General features: G+C 38.1%; 1 protein-coding gene across 1 annotated transcript in view; it reads right to left on the minus strand.

The window, feature by feature from the left end:
• The window catches only part of Wls (Wnt ligand secretion mediator), a 96,045-nt gene extending 79,481 nt beyond the window's left edge, over positions 1-16,564 (minus strand). The window contains exon 1 of the mRNA XM_075980986.1: positions 16,222-16,564. Within this exon, the coding sequence (XP_075837101.1) occupies positions 16,222-16,327 (106 nt within the window). The 5' untranslated portion in view covers positions 16,328-16,564. The remainder of the gene's footprint in view (positions 1-16,221) is intronic.
• Between the last annotated feature and the right edge of the window lie 6,916 nt (positions 16,565-23,480).

The following is a 23,480-nucleotide window of genomic DNA, read 5'->3' on the forward strand; positions in this document are numbered from 1 at the left end:
TTCATTTCTTTCCATGATTAAATTCTACCCTGTATTTAATTAGACTCCAACAAAGAAAAAAGAGAAAAAAAGATGTCTCTTCTTGGTGGTTTCCACCAAGGTCTTAGAATTCACTTGATTAGGTAACCATAAAATTTAACTAGAGAATTATTTTTTTAAAAAAAGAGGAAGATATACTCAGCACATTAACAAAAACTTTAAAAAGAAATGCCCAATTCTAGACAACAAGCATGGAGTTGTACACGCCTAGATTTAGCTAGTTGGTTATATGGTGATTGTCACTGATCATCGATCTTTAAAGGTAAACCCCAGATTTGAAATTGCTAATAAATTATAATAAACATGTAGATAGGTGTTTAACTATAAGAGTTTTAGAAATATTTTATAATAGTTTCTAGTCTAAAAATATTGAAAACTCAAATCAAAGAACATTAAATAATTCAATCTGTGACACATCATAGTAACACCCAAATAAACATCTATTGGTATAGTATAGTTAAGAAAAATGCATGTCACAGAAGAGTTAATACTGTAGGTGACCAAACTTCAGAAAAACCTAGTCAATTGGCTTGGCCCTTTTCTTGAGAGCATTTTCTGGCTCCTCCTTTAAAATTTACCAAAATATCTAAAAAACTAAATTCTGCTTGGGGAAACAGAAAAAAAAAAAAAAAAAACAAACACCAATGACCTGAACAGATTACAGCTTATCAAAACAATACTTAAAGAGACATCCAACAATTCTTTCACTGAAGTAACTATGAGTTGGATGGAAAAAGACAAAAAAAAAAAAACACCAACCAACCAAACAAACAAACAAACAAAAGACTATAGAGAGCATTTACTTCTCCTAGAAGATAGCTCAGAAGTCATATATGGCAATTTTTACAACAAATAATTCTATGTTAAAAAATACAACTATGCCTTTTTACTCTTCTTACACCTGTTACCATCTAGCAAATAAGTTTCCAAATTTCCAAGTTTTAATCACCACAAATCTAGTGCTTTCCCAAACAAAACACACCATAAACATAATTTTCTCAGTTTCCATGACTTTAATTATGAAGATCCTTGGTGAAATGGCCTATCTTGGAATTTTGTCAAGATCAAATGAGGTGATTTCTACAAAAGCACTTTGAAAAAGGATAAAAGCTGTCTACCAATGTAAGGAATCAGGAATATCAAATGCATGTCCTAGACTTAACATACACTCTACAAAGCATGATAAAGGTCACGACAAACCTTTGGTTTCTGGATTACCTCCATTTCTTTTTCTATTGTTATTTCTGAAAACAAAATGTTTGCTTATAACATTTCCCTATAATCTAGGGAGAAGTTCTCTGAAGAGTAATTATAAAACACAATTCTATAATTAAAACAGGTAATTAAATAATGAAATTAATACCAAAGAAAAATTTAAAGGACAGATACGCCAAGAAAAGACACCTAAATAGGGCAAAAATCCTACACTAGAAACAAATACAGGGATAATGGTTTCCATATTATCACATTTAAAGTCAGGACAATTGTAAATCTTAGAAGACATTCTGCATGTGAGCATTTGTTAGAGTAATATTAACAATATTTTACATGACTCCAATACCTTTGCATTTGAGAAACTCCTGCTTTTAAAAATGGTTATTTCTTGGTAGAACTGTGCCTCTAAACCACAGATTTATAGCATTTTTTCTACAGTGAACTTACTTTCAAGAAAGTAAAACTTTTAAGAAAACATGGATAGTACACAATAAGTATACTAGAATTTTTAAGTATGCTTTTGTCTTAAATTCCTCCCAAGTCTATCCTCCGCCCCTTGCGGATATTTACAATCTCCCATGACACATGCTCTATACCTTCTTGGTTCAAGGAAAACACACCTACAGCATTTCAAATTAACTACTGACCCTTACTCTCACACTATAAACAAACCCTTTTCAGAATCTCAATTGCATTGTGTCCACATTGGTTAAAGCTGGAAGCCTGGTGACCTCATGTGGTGTTAGCTTCTCCCATGCACCAACAGCATCCGCCTTTCTACTCAATTACCCTTTTTGGTGCCAGAGGATTGCTACCCAATGAACATACACAATAGGCTTCTGCTTCATTACACTAACCAACAGCAGGATAGAAATAAGCAGAAGAGGAATAAACAAGCTAATTTATCATGAGGCCAGAGCAAGCATTCACCCGTCTTGCCATGGAAAACTTGAGTGGTTAACAGGCATCTCTGCAGTCTGAGGTGATGTTTATGATCTTACAGATTATAGACCAGCTGCGCAGAACCTTAATGATTCAAGAATTTTTCAGATTATCAGGTGTGAACACAAGCACACAAGAATCCCTACCTTGAAAACACTAAATTCCTATATAAAATCTACTCAATAATTATTTGGGGATTCTCAGCCCAGGATTTCAGATAATGGGGACTGACATTCTGATAATTTGCCCCAAGTTCCCCACCTGACTGTGGGGCCTCTGTTATTCATCATGAACGAGGTGGTCAGGAGGGACCCGGCCTCTTTGTAAGGAGGATCTGGTGCCCCTTCATTAGGCAAGGGCACAGCGGTTGATTAAATTAACAACTTCGGAGGGCTTCAGTCCCAGTTCCCAGACATTAGCACCATCATCCAGAACAAATTAAAGTCTCACAGCAATTAAGCAGATTTTGAAAATGAATTTCCCATGGTTCAATAGCTCAATAGCAATCTTGAGTTAAGTAGTAGAACAGAATTTGAAGGAAAGAGGAGGAATTGCTAAATTTCTAAAGTAAATGTGCAGCTGGCAGAAAGACAACAGAAAGCCTCTGTTGAGTGTCTCTACTTAGTAAGACTTTGCATTTTAGGAACCAGAGGTGAAAAAAAGTAAAATTTAAACAAAATTGTTGCATTAAAAAGATGAATTTTAGAAAGATTTCCTTTTTCTATTTTTATTATTTTTAATTCCTTTAAGATTGTTATGTTCCTAAGGAGACAGAAAACTTATTTCCTATCACAAGATTTTAACTCAAACCAACAGTTTGAATATGATCCACATCTTAAGGATCTTTAGAACAGCTTCCCCAGGACCCTAAAAACAAAATAATCATTGTTTAATTTTAAGGATTTAGTATTTGACAGACCCTATACTAAAGTCTTTAGCATCTTATTTAATTTTATGAGATAAGCCTGGAGAGTCCTACTTAACTGTCTTTGAAGAATACTCTCAGACTTGGATTAAGTAATTATTCAAGGTTGCATAACAAGCACATGGTAGAGCCAGGATTTGAATCCACACCTTCTTGGTTATGATTTACTGGTGAAATCCTTGCTTACCATTCCTAGAGAATAGGTTCTATCTCTAACATGATAAATAAATAAGTTTAAAATTTAAGCTCCTATTTAAATCTAACCTTTCAGTCTCAAAGAACAACTATATGTATGCAAAATGTTTAGAAAAGTAGAAAAATGAATTCCCATTTTTAAAAGTTTGTAGTCAAACTGTGGGGCTCTAAAATGAGTCCTTTCAGAACAGTCATCATGAAGAAGAAACTCATGTAAAATAAGTCTCTCCAAACAGTCCTAGTGAAGCAGAAGAAATATATTTGCTTTGTAAACACAATAAATCACAAGTTTTCCACTATCACTCAGCATCTCTATTTGATTATTAAAACTTTGGAAATATATGCAATAGAGCATATTACTTTTATATTTAATTGTGAAGTATGGACAAGCAATCACAGCCAATTATCTATGTTTATGACCAATAAAAGCTAAAAACACATAAACAAGAGGGAATGACCATGAACAGTGACTGGGAAGCTTAGATCAAACTATATGCTGTCCCTTGGTCTCCTCTGGGCCTTGATTTCCATAATATTAGAGAGGTCCCCTTTCAACTTCAAAAATGGTACAAGTTTATTCATATCCAACCAAGCATACATACCATGAGGGTATGCATAAATTATTGTTAACATGTTCAAGAGAAAAATAATAGTCTTATTTTCATTTAAACATGAAAGTACAGCCTGGCATACAACACTTCAAAATTTATGGTGGACCTTAATGAACATTTTTGATATCCTTGCAGTAAGTCCAAAGTACAAGGCAAAGTACACATGCAATTCTTCAACCATATTCCTGGTACCCATATTGTACTTGACTATGATAAAATTGCACATCAACATAGAATTTATAGTTTTATAGTTTCTTATATATTATATTATAATTATACTATTCTTATTTTAGAATTCAGATGGTGACAGAGATGTATACTGGTAGAGTGCTTACATAGCATGCACATGCCTCTACTGCCACAAAAAATGCTGACAATACAGCTCTATAGTTGTAGTTAATACTCCGATAGCTGATATGAATTAGTAAAAGATCATCATTTTCCATCAAATCTGATATTCAAAAATCTCTATCATATATTATGCATTTGGAAGAGGAAAATGTCATATGGATAATGACTTCAGTTTTATATTGTAAAACAAAAGAGCAGCTAAGGTGTGTATTGTAACAAGAGATAGAATATGTAAGTAAAATTTCTTTAAAATTTCTTACCTAGTCTTACCTATGCTATGAACAGCCATGCTTTTAGATTTTGAGGGCAGTGTCAAGGATTTAACTCAGAGCCTTGTCTAAGCTATCTCCCCAACCCCAAACCAGAATATTAAAAGGAAAATATTTAAGATTCAAATTAAATCTTGAGAAAACTATTAATAAAAACTAAGCCCAAAGATAAATGAACTACTGTGATTATCAAATATGTGGATGATATACTTCTCGAACTATTGGTTAGCACAGACTATGCCAAGAAGAAAGTCACAAAGCAGTATTGTTGAGTTTCCAGTAGTACCTAACCCACTGAGAAGCAAAAACACAGGATGAACACAAATGTATACATGTGTTGCTAAGCATATACTTAGTGGTAACTTCTAATACAGAAATGTGAGGTTCAGAAAGTGAGTCCTGTAATGCCTATGAGAAGGCACACATGGAACAAATGTGTAAGTTATACTCATTTAAATTCCATGTTCTGCCTATAAATTCTTTAGATAAAGAAACTGAGACTTACAACAAATTAAAGTTTTACCTACATTTCAGAGGAAGTGTGATAACAGATAAATCAGATCACTACCACTGGTTGCTACAATAAAATCCTAGAACTTGAAAAACTTTGAACAGGAGTATTACTGCATTTTGTTTTATTTTCTTATACATAATAGACAACTGTTCTAACTATAACTTAGCTATAATTCCTGCCCTCTTTTAACTTTTTTGTTTGTTTTGTTTTTTGAGACAGGATGTCTCAGCTATCTTGGAACTCACTCTGGAGAACAAGCTGGCCTCGAACTCACAGAGATCCACCTGCCTCTGCCTCCCTAAGTGCTGGGATTAAAGGCGTGTAGCCCCACACCTGGCTCTCTTTTCACTTGAGACAGCATCTCATAAATTGCTAGCTAGCCTTGAAGTCACTGCCCAATTAACAGTGATCCTTCTGCATTAGCTTCTTGAGTGCTGAGATAAAGGCTTTTACTACCCAGTGTAGCTGACTTTCATTTGGGCCACCAACCAGCTCCCAAATCAGGACATGGAAACTTATTATTTGTTATGAATGTTCAGCCTTAGCTTATCCTTATGTCACTAGCTCTTATAATTTATATTCACCTTTTCCTCTTCATGTATGATTTAACCTTTCATTCTGTATGTGCTACTCTGTGTCTGACTGACTGGCAAGCTCCGGGGCATCTCCCACTCTTTCTCCCTTTTTCTCTCCTTTCTTCTTTCTTCTCTTCTTTTCTCTTACTTATTCTCTCTGCCCAGAAGCCCCACCTATTCCTTTACTGTCTAGCTGTTAGCCATTCAGCTTTTTATTAGACCAATCAGGTGCTTTAGACAGGCAAAGTGAAACAAGAACACATCTTTACATAATTAAAAACCACACAAAAATGTAACACATCTTTGCCTAGTTTAAGAAATTCAACATAAACAAATTTAACTCACCTTCATATAGTTAAAATAATATTTCACAACATAAACAAATGCAACACATCTTTGCATAAAGTAATATTCCACAGCAATCAGGTTTTCAATAAACAAAACATATCACATGAAAAACCTTTAGCTACCATGCTGCTGTTTTATAGAATAGCTATTTCTCAAGAATCATTCAATACACCCAAGTAATCAACCAAATTTTAAAAGCTCTTACTAATGAGGAATTAATGGCTTACTTAGAAAGAGTGGGTATAAGTAGCGACTGTCTCATAGATACGCTAACCATGGTTTTTATCAGAATCTTGAACATATTCATCATTCTCATAAAATTCATTTTCTTGAGTGAGTGGAGTAAGAGAAGAAAGTAATGAAGGGATTTTTGGGTGTCTGTGAAAAAAAAGAAAGGAGAAATGAGAAAAGAACAAGGGGAACAAATGCTAATTTAAAGACAATCATGCTCACTCATCTTAAAAAAAATCAACAAATTATCTCTTTTTTGCTTTCTTTATTTTCATCAGCTATTACAACGAAATACCATGTCTTTTAGAGAGAAACTCTGCTCTGCCTGAGCATGTACAAAGAGTGGTGCCAGCATCTCAACGTTGAGACCTGTTCTCTTAGGAACCTGAAGGTTCTATGCAGCCAGAGGTTGAAACAAATAAAGATATCTCAGGTATAACAGTTTTCTGTAGCTGCCCTCCCTGTCCTCCAACAATATGAAGAATCTGATCTTTTCCAAGTAGAGACATGTTCTGTACGTTTAGGAGTTTGTTCACAGATCGCTCAAGAATTTTATCTCTAACTGCTTAGGCCAGGATTGCAAAGCTAAAGCAGGAACCTGGCTCACATAAGAATCAGCTTAAGAGAACAGAGCAAAGAAAGGAATGTGGGGGTGTGTCTTTCCCATTAGAGGCATTCTACTCAGGGCAAGTTAGAGCCTAAAGGACAACATAAAACATGTTGAGAAGCAGATTAAAAGAAACTGGACCTCAAAACTGCATGCTTGCCTTGAGAGAAGGCTAGATTTAACAGTTGGAGCCGCTTCTTAGTTGTGATAACCTAAAGGCAAACCTGCTAAGTAAAGAGAGACTGAAAGTTGATATCATGTTAACTAAATTACATGTTGCTTCATGACTGCTTCGTTCAAGAAAATAAAACACAAAGGAAGAATTTACATACAATTCATTAGACTGACTTTATTAATGTAGAACTTGAAAAACACTGAGCCAACCAATTTCAGATCAATTGCCTTTTTTCTAAAGGAAAATTTTAATGCTTCGCCAAAACTAATATAGTAGGCTTGATCTTCCCTTTTAAATCCCTCTGCTTTATTAGACATATGCATTTGTGGATAAAGCCCCTCAGCTATGCAAGAGAATTAGCATGAACCAGTTTAAAAATTAAAAAAAGAAAAAGATCATTCTTTTTTCTGAGAATATTAAAAGCATACAACAGGAAGGAGAAAAAGCAGCAGAAACTTGAAAGGATTTAAAAGGGCATGGAGATGGAAGGGCTTAGCTCAGTGTGGGGAAATGAGTGGTACCAGAAAAAAATAGGCGTGAGAAATACAGCCTAGCTGAAGGGATGTTTGCAGAGGCCTTAAATGTCCTTTTTCTGGGACACATGCTGCTATCATCTCCTGCAATATCCACATTCAATATCTGTTGTACCGGCTAAACACAAAGGGTACTCTTCAGTACTCATTTCCCAAGTTTTCTGTAATGCTCATATCCCTTAGCTTCATGAGGCCATGTCACCAAGAAAGCCTGTGAGTTTGTGAGGCTTACCCCTACCCAGCATGGCTTATAAGCATAGTCACAATCACAGTGCTAGTATGAGGATTGTTAAGTGTCAGGTACTAGAGTCATTTGTTTAGACTAAGTCATTTTGGTACTCAGTTAGCAATCAAAATGCTTAACTTGAGGAAGGGACATGAGCCAGAAAAGGAGATTGAGCTTCCATGTCATATTTCTTTTGTGTGGAACCTCACCCTTGCCCCTCTGTTTTTTAGAAATGGAAGGAAAATGGAAAAACAAAAAAGACAAAAAAAGAAAGAAATGGAAGGAACAGTGGGAGAAAAGCAGCATCCCCCATTAAGAACATGGCTTATGATTCAATAAAGGATAGCTTCAAAAGAGTTCCTTAGACTGGTCCTGTGGAACTATAGCCACAGGATCTCCATTACTCAGGGCAACAGCAGGATATCTGAAGGGAGTTTCAGTGAGGGTCCAGTGATGATGGTGTGCCAGAGGCCTTGAACCACACTTTGACTCATTACAATGAACATTATGGGGGTGGGGCTGGTTGGACTAAAGGGTATATACTGTGTGACATACAGCAACTCCAGATACCACTAGAATGAAAGAAAAGGTGCTGGAAAAAATGGGGGAGCAATGTGTTTGGTTTGGTTTTTGTTTTTAATTAACTTGAAGAGAGTTCTTTTGGGGGTATACAGCAGGTGTGAGGGGTGGTTATGGGGGGGTGGGAGGAGAGCAAGATTGGGGTACATGATGTGAAATTCTCATAGAATCAATAAATACTTATGTTTAAAGAAAAATACAAATTCTAATGTGCACATACAGCAATGTACTTCTTGGTATATACTATTGATTGAACACTTTCATGGTGGAAAATTATATTAGAAAACAGCCTAAACCCAGGTAATGGTGGTACAACTTTAGTTCCAGCACTAGGAAGGCAGAGGCAGGTAGATCTCTGTGAGTTCAAGGTCAGTCTGGTCTACAAAGTGACTTCCAGAATAGCCAGAGTTGTTACACAGAAAAACCCTGTCAAAAAAAAAAAGGTGAAAAATAAGTCATTCCAGATAGCAATTATACTGGTGGAAAATTAAAAGACATTTGTAAAAAATCTTTAATTTTCTTAGTCCTCTGGTTTTCTGAAATTGTTAACTTCTAAACAAAGCAAAAGGTCAATTTTAAAAGACATAAACACTAACAATGAAGTTTAAGAAAAGAAATCTTAAATAGTTCTGAGACTGAACTGAATATTTAAGACAGTAGCAATACTGTCATTGTGGGTTATAATGATCATTGAATCAATCTAAATTATTTTACATGGTCACCCAAAAGGCAACAATTACAGAAAAGCAAGTACCTGCTCCCGGTCAGACATTCACATGTTTCTTACTTTTGTTCTTTTATAAAACTGTATTAGGAAAAGAATGTGGAGGATTGTTGAAGAAGTTGGGAAAACCATAGAAAAGAAGCAAAAGAGTCTCAGCATATTTTTATTTCTGAAATATGAAGTGTCTTCTTTTTCATGATTTAATAATCTTTTCAGTTTGTTTGATCTTAAAGTCCTGTCCTCCCATTGCCATCAGATACTTTGGAACTACCTGTACCCGGCTTACTTGTCCCTTTAGGCCACCATCAACAAGTCTCAGAGGGGAGATCTAACCAAGTGAATATAATATGACTGTGTAAATCTGTTGGAGTTTCTATGAAAACTAAGAGCTTCAATTTTTTCCATGTATTAAAAAATATATATATTAGCATTTTCTCCAAGAATAAAATGTACCTTTCATGGTGTCTACATGGCTACTCCTAAGAACTACTGCTTTTGTATGTTAACATTTTGGAAAGATTTTTTTTCCCTGATAATTTTTTATTACTTTATAAATAATACCAATCAAAATTTCCACTTCCTCCCCTCCTCCCACTTCCCTCCGGCTCTCCCACTCACCCTCCCCCCCCTTCTAAGAGAGGCAGGGTACCCTGCCCTGTGGGAAGTCCAAGGCCCTCCCCCCTCTCAGGAAAATTTTTTTAAGTTTCAACTGTTCCCATTACTGCCATCCACACCTTCCCAAAGCATCGCCAGTCTCCAGTGATTCTTTCTCTTATCTTCCTTTGAGAAGTCCAAACTTCTTATAGAACCACATAAATATATCAAACTCAGAGCTAGTAGAATAAAAACAACTAATATTTCTTCCTGATTAATGAACCAGGCTGCTCAGACAATTGGATGATTCGTACAATTATGGGGGCTGAATGGAACTTGTAAGAAAGTAAAAATAGTGTTTGATTTTTTTTCAAAGGATACCCTCCCTTTTTCTTGTTAAGATACTGCTTTGGCACTGCAATTAGAATGCCTTTATCATCCTGGAGATTCTTCTTCTCTTCCATGTCATTCAATAACTAACAATGAGAAATCAGTTATAGTTTCCTGCTCCTTATTATACCTCTCTGTATCAAAATCAAAATCAAAATCATTTCTACTGAGACCCAGAAGTCATGATTTAGATAGGATCATTTAACTCTGGTTTATGATATCAGAGTTACTGGAATCTACTTCCATGCTTGACTGAGACAGTTAATCTTGAAAAATTTTGTTAGAACTGTTTGCATCTTGATTTACTTATATAATAATGATAAAGTAAGTACAAAAATATTAATGATGACCCACTGAAAAAGTTCAGGAGGTAAAGGTGTTTGCTACTAATTCTGACAAGAGTTTAATCCCTGGGGCCTACACGGTAGGATAGAACCAACTCTTCTGAGTTGGTTGTCCTATGAGATATGCACACAAATACAAATATACACACAAAATTTTTTTAATTGTGATATCATTAACATGATTTTTGTGGATTAAATTATACAAAATCTGGCACAAGGTGTACATTCAATGCATGTTCAACAGAATATTTTATTCTGTCACTTATTTCAGGAAGAAATATTAGCTAATAATTTGCTGAACAGCATAGCTTCCAATTTTGTATGTTCTCAAATTATCAATAAATAAATGGTTCTGAAAAACCTCATCATAAGAAATTTTCTGTGGGTCTCCCTGTGACTCCCGTAATTTACAGAGGCTCTAAGTCCTCTCTAAACTATCCCCAGACAGCACACAGCCCTGTCCTGAGCACACTGTGGGCCCCAATAAATCACTTTGGACATTAGGTCAGTGGTACACCTAAGTTTTGAGCTAAAGACATTCTATAAAACCACTCTATGAGGGAGATAGGTATGAATCTTTCCTCAGTCAGTACATATTTAACAATAAAGGTGGCCAAAAATGAAAGCATATGCCTTTAGGTTTAACACTTAGGAAGCAAGAGCTAGGCAGATCTATCTATGTGTCCTGGTCTGCATACAGAGCTACATGCCAGACAGGTATACATAGTGAGATCCTGTCTTAAAAACAAGCAAAAATAGCCGGGGGTGGTGGCGCACGCCTTTAATCCCAGCACTCGGGAGGCAGAGGCAGGCGGATCTGTGAGTTTGAGGCCAGCCTGGTCTACAAGAGCTAGTGCCTGGACAGGCTCCAAAGCTACAGAGAAACCCTGTCTCGAAAAACCAAAAAAAAAAAAAAAAAAAAAAAAAAAAACAAGCAAAAATAAACAGTGTGAAAAATAATAATGTAAAAAATGTAAAAATAAAAGTAAAATTATTGTAAAATGTCTACTAGATAAGGAAGAGTTATAGGCGGAGGATTTGTAAACACCACAAAACTATTTGTAATTACTCAAGGAAATATTTCTCACTTTACTAGGGAAAGAAAAATTGCACACGAAGGCTGGATGGTACTAAGCAAACCAGAAAACAATTAGAGCATTATCATAAGCGTTGTCTTATTGTAATAATCAAGAGGTTTAGCTTGCTAAATCAAATAATGTTATTTTAATAATAAAAAAATGATTACTCTAAGTGAATTTATGAGATTACATAAGATTTACATAAATCACAGAAGTTTGATTTCTCTAGGAGGTAACAAAAAGAATGAAAAAGTATAGTTTGATCAGGTATGTAATTTTGCAAAATAAAAACCATGATCAAATATAGAAAAATATGACCAGTATCAGTCAAAAACGAATTAGTACTTTTCCAAGATTCTCACAAGATATAGCTTGGTGTGGGGAGCCATAACAGCAATCCCAGAATTGGGGATGTGGAGGAAGGAGGATCAGAAGTTAGGGATCATCCTCAGCCAGTGAATTCAAAACCAGCCTGGGGTGCAAAACACTTTGAAAAAAAAAAGCAAAACAAACAAAAGATTCTCACCAGACACCTAAATTCTTCAGGATTACATTATGAGTACATTAAAACACAATGAAGTGCAATACAGCGAAATTAAAATCTAATATACTGACAATTGTGTAACCCTGTATCAACCATGACTTCATTTAATTTCTCAAATTCCTACAACTTTCAAATGAATAACAACCAAGAACAACAACAGCTTCCACTTAATGACGGTATGACAGAGAGTTCTGCATTCTTGACAGGCCTGTTTGAAAAACTGTGTTACATGTGTATGTCTATCTGTATTGTATGTCTTCAGCATTTAATGGGGGGTACTCACAAAAACAGTGCTTCTTCCCAAAGAAATTATAACAAGTGATTTGGTTATTTTTACTTGCAATTTAATTTTGAAATATTCTTATTTGTGGATTTGTTTAAAACAATTTAGCCATTCTATTCAGTTGATATCTCTGCTCTCTTCCTGATTTTAGAATAGGTGAAACAGTGACCTGATTCTTCAAATGTTATTATCTCCAGAAAAGATTAATCAGAAGCTGAACAAACTACACACGATGGGCCAGATGCTCAAGTTCATGATTTGTAGTGGGCTGTGCTCTTGTTTCGCGACACATGGTCTTCACAACCCTTCCATCACCCCTACAGCTGTTTCTCCATGAACTAAATTCATCAAATGTAAAACCAAAGGAAAAATATTTCAGTATTTTTTTTTAGGCTTGATTTTCAGAAGGGTAAAATTAAGCTATACCTTTCAAATACATTATTTGAAATATTAAAATATTGAAAAGAAAAAATATTTTATTTTCTTTTTAGGATTCTTGGATTAAAATTAAAAAAACAGCTAGTCACTTAGTAATTTTTCTAAATGTATAAAATAACAGATGCTTAATTTTATAGTATCTCAAAGCTTTAACAAGAACATAAACCACTGAATTTATAAATCTACCATTTTCTACCATGTAAGATATTCCTTACAGAGCCAGTTTGTAAAAAAATTCCATCAAAAGTTCAACAATATATAGACACTGTCACAAGGAAAACACACAAAGCCAGCCAGAAAGCAAGTAAATTAAGTAAAAAGGCCTTTAAGATATAGGAGATTTAAACTAAATCAAAGCCCAATTCCTTCTTTTGTTTTTATAGCTACTTTAAAAAAAATTCCCTTTGATTTTATGAGGCTACAATTGAATATTAGCCCAAATGTCACATAAAACTCTGAATACTAAAAGAATTATACAATTAGAGATGAAAAGGATCTCAAACTCATTTATCTACTAGTAAGGAGAAAAGCCTATTAGTTAAGTGACTTGCGTGGTCACTTTGAAATTCATGATTTGCTATGGCTGCTTAGGGGATTCATACTTTTGTTTTGTGTGTGTCGTGTATGTCCAATGAGGAGCTTTCCTACAAGATTCTCCTTCCCTGAGATGTCATGTTTTCTTCATGGGGGAAAACAAGAATCCCAAAGTAACTCAATGGCTATAGTTCAAAAGGAACAGCTAACTTAGGAAGACTGCTTTATACTCAAGAGTGCCTGGTCCCATAAGTAGGAATGGCATTGAGTGCAGAGATTTTTGATCTTTTCCTTGTCTTCCTAACCTGTAAACTGTTCTTTCACGTACTGATTCTACTGGTCCACTCTGAACAGTTTCATCTACTTTCAATTAGATAGAGAAGTTGAGTGGAAAACATAGCATGCATCTCTTGTTAATATTCATTTCCTGTATTTTGGTCATCTAGAGCTTGGGTTACCTAAATTTATTTAAGAATAAAATTGTTACTCTCCAGGTGGAAGAGGTAAAAACTAAAACAATAGTCAATGTGGGGTAAATCTAATCTGTTCAGTTTTAGGACTATAACTGAGGACAGTCACTGCAGTTGGGAGAAAAGGAAAGTAAAACACTAAGGTTATGTAAAAAACTTCATCCAAGAAATGTTAGAGAGAGATGTTTCTTTTCCAAGTAAAGTAGTTTGATAATTTAGGAAAATCTATTTAGCGGGGGGGGGGGGGGGGGGGTGAGAGGTGGGGGGCGGGGAGGAAGAGCTCAAGCTTCACTAACCAAGGGAGGGCTTACTTCAGAGAAACCCTGATCTGAACAAACAACTTCTTTAACTCTGGTCATTCTAATGTCCAGCAGACACGTACAGGAACCTTGAATCTCCTCTGTGCAACAGAGGTTCCAGAAAAGATGCTAATTCCAGAAGAGCTCTGGGAAACCTGCAGCAGGAACCAAGAGCTCTGTGGGCCCACATCAGCTTTGCGGAGGGGGGGGGGGTGAAGTGGGGAAGTGGGGGTGGGCCTGCAGCGACAGGAAACTGTAATGGCTTACTATGTGCAAAAACCTCAAAGGGGAAGGTCAGACAAGGATAATAGGCCAATTTAATTCTGAACGCACAAGGTGCAAGAAATTTTATTATGGTCTGCCACTGAAATCACACAAGATCCAATAGCATCTAACTGCAACTGCTCATCAAGGGAAACAAGAGGTGTAATTGTAACCGCGGTATAATCACTGTGAGCGCGCCTAGACTGCTGCTGCCTACAGCTCCCAGCAGAGAAATATTAAGAGCCTGGAAAATCCAATACAGAGAAAAAGAGATCCTACATGGCGTAGCAAAACAAAAGCCAAAGCGTGTGTGTGTGTGTGTGTGTGTGTGTGTGTGTGTGTGTATGTGTGCGCGCGCGCACCCGCGTATGTGCAAATGATAAAGCTGTTTGCTGTTTAGCATTGTGTGTGTGTACGTATGTGTGTGCAGTGATAAGACTGTTAGCAGTGTGTGTGTGTGTGTGTACAGTGATAAAGCTGTTTAGCCGTGTGTGTGTGTGTGTGTGTGTGTGTGTGTGTGTGTGTGTGCAATGATAAAGCTGTTTAGCCCACCGGAAGGACAGAGGCTTAGAAAACTCTGGTTTTAACATATACTGGATCTCCTCTAAGAACTCCCTTCTTGAAGCTTCTCCCACTCTCCTTTGTTTAAAACACTTAGCCTCAATGTTACAAAGATTGGCAGTACCAGACTCTCTGGAATGCGAACCCAACACACCCGAGTCTAGAGGCAAAACACCGCGCCCATGACTCTAGGCGGGTCTGGAAAGCTCCTGCGTGGCCCAAGGGCTCCCGGGAAGAGCACAGACAACCCCCCCTTCGACCCCCCCTTCCCGCGTGCCAGGGCTCTTCTACCCAGCTAAGAGCAACAGTCAGCCCCAAGGAAGCCAAGCCTCCCAGCCGCGCCCGCTCCGAAGTTGGCACTGAAGTTTGTGCAAGGTTGTCCAGAATCTTGAGGAGGAAGGGACGTGAGGTGGGATGAACAGTGGAAGGAAGTTGAGTTTTCCGAGGCACAAGGTCGGCTACGTTGGAAGCCTTTTTTGCTCAAGAGGTCGGGCTAGTGCGCACCGGGAAACTCTCTCTGGCGCCGTAGCTGGGGCTTGGGAGCTGTCACCTGAGGGCAGCCCAGGAGGGAGCAGGAAACGTCCTCCTAGGCGCCAGGGGAGGACCCCAGGTTTCCGACTCAGTGGATCTTGGGGCTCAAAGCAGTGGGGGGAGGGGAGATGGACGAGGGGACAACAGGCAAAAGCAACACCTTTCAAACCGGCTTTCTGCTACGCCCTCTCCAAGTTCGTGCTGGGAGGATCAGTTCTCTCCCAAACCACTCTACTCCATCCCAGATCGAGTCCTCAGCTCACAGTCTCCCGCCAGAGGTGGGTGGGGTGAGGCGTGGAAACCAAGGGCTGAGGGTTGAAACCCTAAATCCTGCCCTAGTCCCTCGCCGAGACAACCGATTGCATTTACACAAGCCAGAGCCAGTAACAGCTCGCGGCTGACACTGGGCGCAGCTACCGACTCTTCTGTAATTCCTAATAAAGTCGATTGCGTTGCCCTCCCAGAGCTGATTGGGAGGGAACCTGGAGGGAAGAGGGGGCGGCGGCGAGGGGAAAGAGCAGGGGGAGCAATCAACTTTGCGACCCAGCACTTCCTCGCGATCCGTCGCCATGCTTAAGATCCACCCCCACCCCCTCCTGCCTTTCAAGTGGATACTGAAACTAGGCCAAAACTTTTCCCCTCCTTTTCTCTTTGCCACTAGACTGGATTGTGCCCCATGGAGCCCCATGGAGCTCTGCTTTCTTAAGCACAATAGCCGGACTAATTAGATCATAGAGGCAAGGCAGCGATACTGTAACAAGTAGCCCAAGAGGCAAAAGAGGGAAGGGCCGGAGAGAGGGAAAGGGGAAAGTTTGCAGCTCTCACACTTACCGATCAAGCCTCCCACCAGAAAGGCAACGATTTGAAAAACCAGCAGAATCCCTCCAACAATGCAGAGCTTCTTGGTGCTCATGTTTTCTATAATTGCCCCAGCCATTTTTGCGCCCCCCCCCCTCTTTTCTCCTTTAAATAAATGTTTTAGGTTATGCTTTCGCTTCCCCTCTCCTTCTTCCTTGTCCTCTTTTCCTGGTGCTGCAAAACTTCAAGGGTGCGATATCACACCGGAGATGGAACCCAGACCGCAGACGCCCGCGCGGATCCCTGGGCGAAGCCGCTCGGGCTCCCCAGATGCCCAGAGCTGAGACTGCGGCCGCTCGGCAGCCAGTGGACGCTTAAAGGAGCAGGGAAGCGGATCACATGACACGCCTCCCTCTCTTTCTTCCTCCCTCCCTCTCGCGTTTCCTCCCTCCCTCCCTCTCTTCCTCAACCGTGGCCCGCCAGTTCAGGGATCTGAGCTCCCGCCAGCTCTGGCTACCCGCTTTCAGGTTTGGCCTGCAGCTTGCCCGGGCAACAGCTGGTATCTTGAGGGGGGTGGCTGGTGTCGTTAAATGGGCTCGGCATAAACAGCCTCTCACAAGTTTCCTTTTCTGGTTCCCAAAGTATGGGATTTAAGTCACTAATGGGCCGCTTTGCAAACCCTTAACTTACACATTGAACCCACTCCACCACCAAGCACTAGAAGTTTAGGAAAGAGGTGAATTTTTAAAAGTAATCTAATAAAGTGTAAGTAAAGAATAATAAAGAAAGGAAATAAGATCTCTGTTCAGGTTCCTTCTGCCTGGCCCTAGCCTGGGTTATTACCTGACTAAATCTACCACTAAACTGCTTTTCAAGGAACCTGACTGTCCAGCCAAACAGACCTCTCTTCCTCACTACACCCCGGACATCCAATCTTGGTCTTAACTATTACCATAATGATTTAAAGTTAATTCAAAGCCCAATTTGTTTTTTTAAAATTCTTTGCTTGTTTTTTTACACCACTTTTATATTTTTTCTAAGAGTTGATTCCCTTCAATTCATCTGTTACACTTTCACCTATTATAAGGTCTTATGTATGAAGATTTGTTTCCATTACTAAGTCCTGGAAGACTGAGACCAAATTCAATTCTCTTTGTATACCCCCCACATAGGGCCTAACAAAATTCTCACACTAGGAGTTCCTGAATAAACTTTTGTGAAATAAATACATAAGGAATGTTTAAGCAAGCCCGCAGTTTGCATCTCAAAAGCCTTAAGCATCTGAGTTGGGTTAGATAGCACGCAAGGTAAGCACTACCTGTCAGATTTTCAGGTGGGTGGTCACAGCTAAAGAGGCTGAGTCAGGAGAATTAGGAGTTTAAGACCAACCTGGATAACTTTGGGAGACCCTGCCTCAAAATAAGAAGTAAGAAGTGATCTGGGGATGTAGTTCTGTGGGAGAGTTCTTGTTTAGCATATGGTATGATGCACTAGATTCAACCCCCCCCCCCCCCCGTTACAGGCAGAGAAGGAGAAAAGAGAATGCTAACTCTTTGAGATATATGTTTATATGTATAAACTACTTCCAATGAAAAGTGGTGGACAGTGATTTTAAAAGATTTCTTGGTCAGTTTGTCCTAGACTCCAGGGCTTTGCTTTTCTAAGTTTCATAAACTGCCTATTTAGCCAATACAACTCACATCACACCTTAGTTTTATAAAGGTGCCTCCTTGCCTTCCCAACACAAGTTTTACAAGGCCATTAGTACACGTGATTGATTTCTTGCTTCTTGTCCTCTTCCTGTGGAGGAACCATTTTGAGTCCTGCCCTCCTCTGCACCTGCATAGATAACACCATGTAAGATATACTATATAACAGGGTTATTCTTAGTCTCCAATTAGACAAAATACTCTTAAAGACAGGTACCAGGTTGCATCTATGTAAGACTTCATCTCCTCGGCCTCCAGCAGACCCTAAAAGTTGCAAGACTGTAGGTGTTTTTTATTTATTGTTTCTTCCTTCAATTCTTTGTCCAACAGTCACTTACTGCCTTAACGTGTTTCCCTCTTTCCTTCCTGAGCACTAGAGCAAGAGTATTCTGAAGGATACTAGTTATTCACTATATAATGATAACCTGCATTGTAGTTGACACCTGGAATTCTTAGAAGGGAATACACAGCAGAATGGCTATGGATAGCAGTGCTCAGAAGTGTTTGGGTAAACCTTATACAGAGACTGGCCAGTCACTGTAGATCATTTTCTTTTCTTTACATTTTCAGAAGACTATGTCATATATGTGTGATAGAGAAAAAGGAAGGAAGAAAAAGAAGGAAAGGGAGAATTAAATTGAGAATTGCAACCTAAGTAAATGCGTACCTGTAATCTTATATTATGTTTCCACTTAATGCCTCTGACCCAGAGAGCAATGTATATATATGATTTGCTGAAAGTAGCAAAAATAGAGGTTGAGAACAATATTATAAAATGAACATCCATCATAAATGTTGCATACAACATTTGGATATTGATTGTCCAAAAAAATGATGATGATGTGTGTGTGTGTGTGTGTGTGTGTGTGTGAGAGAGAGAGAGAGAGAGAGAGAGAGAGAGAGAGAGAGAGAGAGAGAGAGATCCTCTTTTCATAGGGGTCCCGCTGGATGCTGGACAATGAAAGTGTTAAAACTGGTCTCCATTCCTATTGGCTCATGGCCTTTTAAAAATCACTTTTCTATATAGCTGTCCCTGCTTCATCAAACCTCAGCATAAAATCAGATAGAGTCTTAGTTACTTTTCTATTCCTGTAATAAAGTCATTATCAAGACAATTTATTGAACAAAGAGTTTACATAGGCTTACAGGTTCATTGAGTTAGAGTCCATGATTGTACAGCAAAGGCATGACAGAATATCTAAGCCTTTTTGAAACTTCAGATCCTACACCTAGTGACAAACCTTCTCCAGCAAGGCCACACCTCCTACTCTTTTCAAAAATTAAAAAAAGTAGGGGGGAGGGAGACACTCCAATTGAGGACCAAGTATTTGGACATATAACCCTGTAGGGACATTCTCATTCAGACCATCTCAGAGTGGGGCATTCTCATTCAACCACCATAGGTACCTTCCCTTGTGCTTTGTTGACCATGACTAGGAAGGCTCCTTTGCATGTAATAAAAAGCTTTGAGTATACTTTTCTCATAAAGTGGGTTTTGTGATAGGAATATCTATACAAGATGCTTTAAAACTTTCAATTTCTGTTGTCTTTGCAAATATTAATAGTGACTATCAGATCATCATTTCCCAATGTGATAACATGAATATGTAGAAAAAAAGCTCCCTGCCTCTAGATCCCTGACTAGTACATTATAGTTAGTAATCAGCTCCAAGGCTCAATGTTCTAACCTATAAAAGAAAAATAATAGCCAGGCAGTGGTGGTGCACTCCTTTAATCCCAGCCCTCCGGAGGCAGAGGCAGAGGCAGAGGCAGACGGATCTCTGTGAGTTCGAGGCCAGCCTGATCTACAAGAGTTAGTTCCGGGACAGGCTCCAAAGCAACACAGAGAAACCCTGTCTCAAAAAAAGAAAAAAAAAACCCAAAGAGATAGAGAGAGACATAGAGAAAATAATACCAACATTTTGGTATATTTTTACACAGTATAGATACTTACTATTTTTAATTATATTAAGAAAACATTAATTGAATTGATAATCTTTGTCAGAAAAATAAAACTATGAAATAGAGGTGTAGCTCAATTGCTAAAGTGTTTGCTGAGCAGGTATAGAATCCTGGTGGGTTTTGGTTTGTTTGTTTTGGTTCTTGGTTTTTTGAGACAGGGTTTTTCTGTATAACAGCCCTAGCTGTCCTGGAACTCACACTATAGACCAGGCTGGCCTCAAACTCACAGAGATCCATCTGCCTCTGCTCCCAAGTGCTGGGATTAAAAGCGAGTACCACCATACCTGGCAGCAACCTAGTTTTAATCCCAGCAATGGGTAAACTGGGTATAGTGGCAAACATCTGTTAATTCCAGCATTTGAGAGGTAGATAATCAGAAGGCTCAGAAGTCTAAGGTAATCTTTACTAACAAGGCCATATATCGAATTAGAGGGCAGCTTAAGATATATGAACTCTTGTTTTAAAAAAGGAAAGAAACTAGTAAGGCTGGTCAGTGATTAGTTGTTTTTCAGATGTAATATTTGATCATGTTATGAATACTTTTTTTTAGCAAGTCAGTCTCTTAGTATGCTGTATACTCTTGACCCTTCTTGTTTCTGGACTCCTTGATGCTACTATTACAAGTTAAGTGTCACCACAACTAGCCTTCAAATATTTTTGAAGCATAATTTTAAGGATGAATAAGGATTATTTTCATTTGACAATGGTACCAATAAAGAAAAATGTTTAATAAAAAATATGAAAACCATGTAGTGAAAGTTAACATTGAAACACTCTATTCTAAAAATTGTTCCCTGAGACAGAGAGATGGCTCAGTGGGTGGGAGAAAACACAGAGGACCTGAATTTGAACCCTAGCATTTATAAACTCAGACAAGACTGTACATGCCTGTAACTTTTGCACTGCAGAAGACAGAGATGAGAGGATTGTTGGAGTTTGCTAGCTACCAGCCTAGCTCCAAGTCCAGTGAGAAACCCTATCTCAAGAGAATGAAGTGAAGACGGATAGGGCAAGACATGTATGTCTTCCTCTGGCCTCTGCACATAGGTATGTGGTCTATACCCCCTACATCCCCACACCCCCACACATGTACACACTCAATTGCCACCAACCACCACAGAAATATTTATTTTGGGTCATCAGAGAGATGATTTCAGAGACAAGAAAAAGGACTGGAGAGGTGGCTAAGCAGTTAAAAACATTTGCTGTTTTCTCTCTCTCTCTTTCTGTGTGTGTGTGTTTCCATTTCACATACTAACCTTACAAAGGAATTCTTCAAATCAAAACACTTCAACCTCATCCTCATACGAAATAGTTTAATATGCACCCCAAGCTTCTGCCATGTTAGAACTCATTCCCACCATACGATTTCCATTTCACTTTTCCATTCACATTCCATATACATTTCAGACATTAGGCTTATTTAATCCTAGCTTATATCTTACTGTTATATAAACAAGGAATGTGACTTACCTTTTAAATTTTAACTTTTTCAATTCTTTAAAAAATATTAGTAATGCCAAATATGTCACGATGAACATTAAAGAAAATAATGTAATTGTGCCAAACACAGAGTAGGCATTCAACAAATGTTGCAATTATAAGGGAGGCAGTTTCTGTTCCCAGAGAGCAGAACAAAACAAAACAAACCATAAATCCCCTAATTATAGTCTCTCTTATTAAATTATCTCTTTGAACCCAGGCAACCTGGAAGGGCAGGTAAAAAACTTTATAGGTTTCCAGAAGCCTCTTGGTGTGATGCAGCCAGCAGCATGGAGTTGCCAGCCTTTTGTTTCCCAGGCTTGAAAGAGGCTGTAGGAGAGAACTGAGGTGCCTTCAAAGTTTCAGATTGCCTATGTTGGGTTGCTGGAGTACAGGTAGAGCAATGACCTTACTGTCTTTTATCATGTAGATATGGGATCCAAACTAACTGCTCCCCAACATCCTTATGACTATTTGGCCTTCCCAGAATCTCTGTATTATGTTATCTCACAGATCCTCTCTCTGTTCCTCCCTATGATGGCAGCAGTACACAGAGACATGTGCCCTCCTGACCAACAACACTCTGCACCGTGGCACATAGTACAATCCTTAGCTGCTCAGAAACCCAGAAAGTTCTCCCTCCCTGACACACAGACAGCCAATGGCAGGAAGTATACCTTAGACAGCCACAATTCATGTCCTAGTGAGAGAAAATCTGGCTCTGACACAGTTCAAATGTCATTGTAGAGTATCTCAGAATTGCTGTAAAGCACATCAAAAAAAAATTTTTTTAAATTAACATTCTAAAAAGGACATTTGGTCCACACACTGATATAAAATTAGATACTTGAAATTCTCAAGTAGATGCAAGATAACATTCATTTTTTCACCAAGTGCATCATTTGAGAGCATTGAGAGGAGGGAACTCAGCAGACACTCTCAAGGGCCTCATGTGAAAGGCCCTGTGACTTCATCTTAGCTTTGTTCTCCTTCATGTCGGCTATATCTTGAACCCACCAAAAGAGAAAATTTAAACAAAATACCATGCAAGGCCATGAAAGTTAGTAGAACTCAAGTCCTGCCATCCCTAGATACTCATTCCTTCTCCCTTTGAGGTTCATAAAAACTTATTGCTTCTATGATAAGCATTTTGGAGTTTGTAGGTCTCTCTTTTGTCCATATGTCTTACTCTTGTCTCTTTCTCGTTACTTGACTCCCATCCAGAGCAAATTTCCTCCAATGAACCTTAAGTACTGACGATTCTTGCTTTGCTGGTAGTATTTTCTGCTAAGAGATTTTCCAAGGTGAAAAATCTATTTTCAAGTTAAATGACTCATACAAGTAATTGTTAAGCACAATTACATAGTGTGTTGAATTCACCTTTGAAAAATACATATTACACAGAAGACATACTTCATAAAATTAATTTTAACTCATATAATCTATAAATTGCTACTTATATTTTTAATTATTTTGTTATCATGGTATGAATTCATCTTTGCCTAAGAGTTCTAGGTACTTCACAAATATTTATTTCGTTTATTTATTGTGTGTGTGTGTGTGTGTGTAGGGGGGTGTCCACACATGCCACAACATGGGTGTGGAGGTTAGAGGACAACATATGGAAATCAGTTCTTTCTTTCTACCATTTAGTTTGGGGAATAGAACTGAGGTCATTGGCTTTAACAGCAAGTGCCTTTATTTGCTGAGCCATCTCTCCAGATCTTATAAATATCCACTTTAAATAATATTAATGAGGTAGAAGGTTCACTATTTCTGATTTATAACCTCACAATTGAAATCAAAATGCTTTGATGATACTTTTTCTCATTTTGTTCATCTTATATTGTATGATTATAAGATGTCACATATCTAGCATAGAAAACAGAGGTTTGCTATCACCAATATTACCTTCTATCACCTTCTAGAATTTTCTTTTTCACTGATTTTTGTTTTATACCTTCCCTTAATCTTTCAAGTTTTCCCAAAGTGAAAATTATTTTTTCCCTTGAGTCCTTCATTTTCCTATCCATTGCCTCCACTGAGGTTCCCTTAGAATACAACTTCTGGGAAGTTCCCTTTGCTGGCTTTGGAACCTCACTTCTGCTATCATTCCCAATCATTTTAACATTATGAATC

Source organism: Microtus pennsylvanicus, chromosome 7 (assembly GCF_037038515.1).
Source record: "Microtus pennsylvanicus isolate mMicPen1 chromosome 7, mMicPen1.hap1, whole genome shotgun sequence".
NCBI lineage: Eukaryota > Metazoa > Chordata > Mammalia > Rodentia > Cricetidae > Microtus > Microtus pennsylvanicus.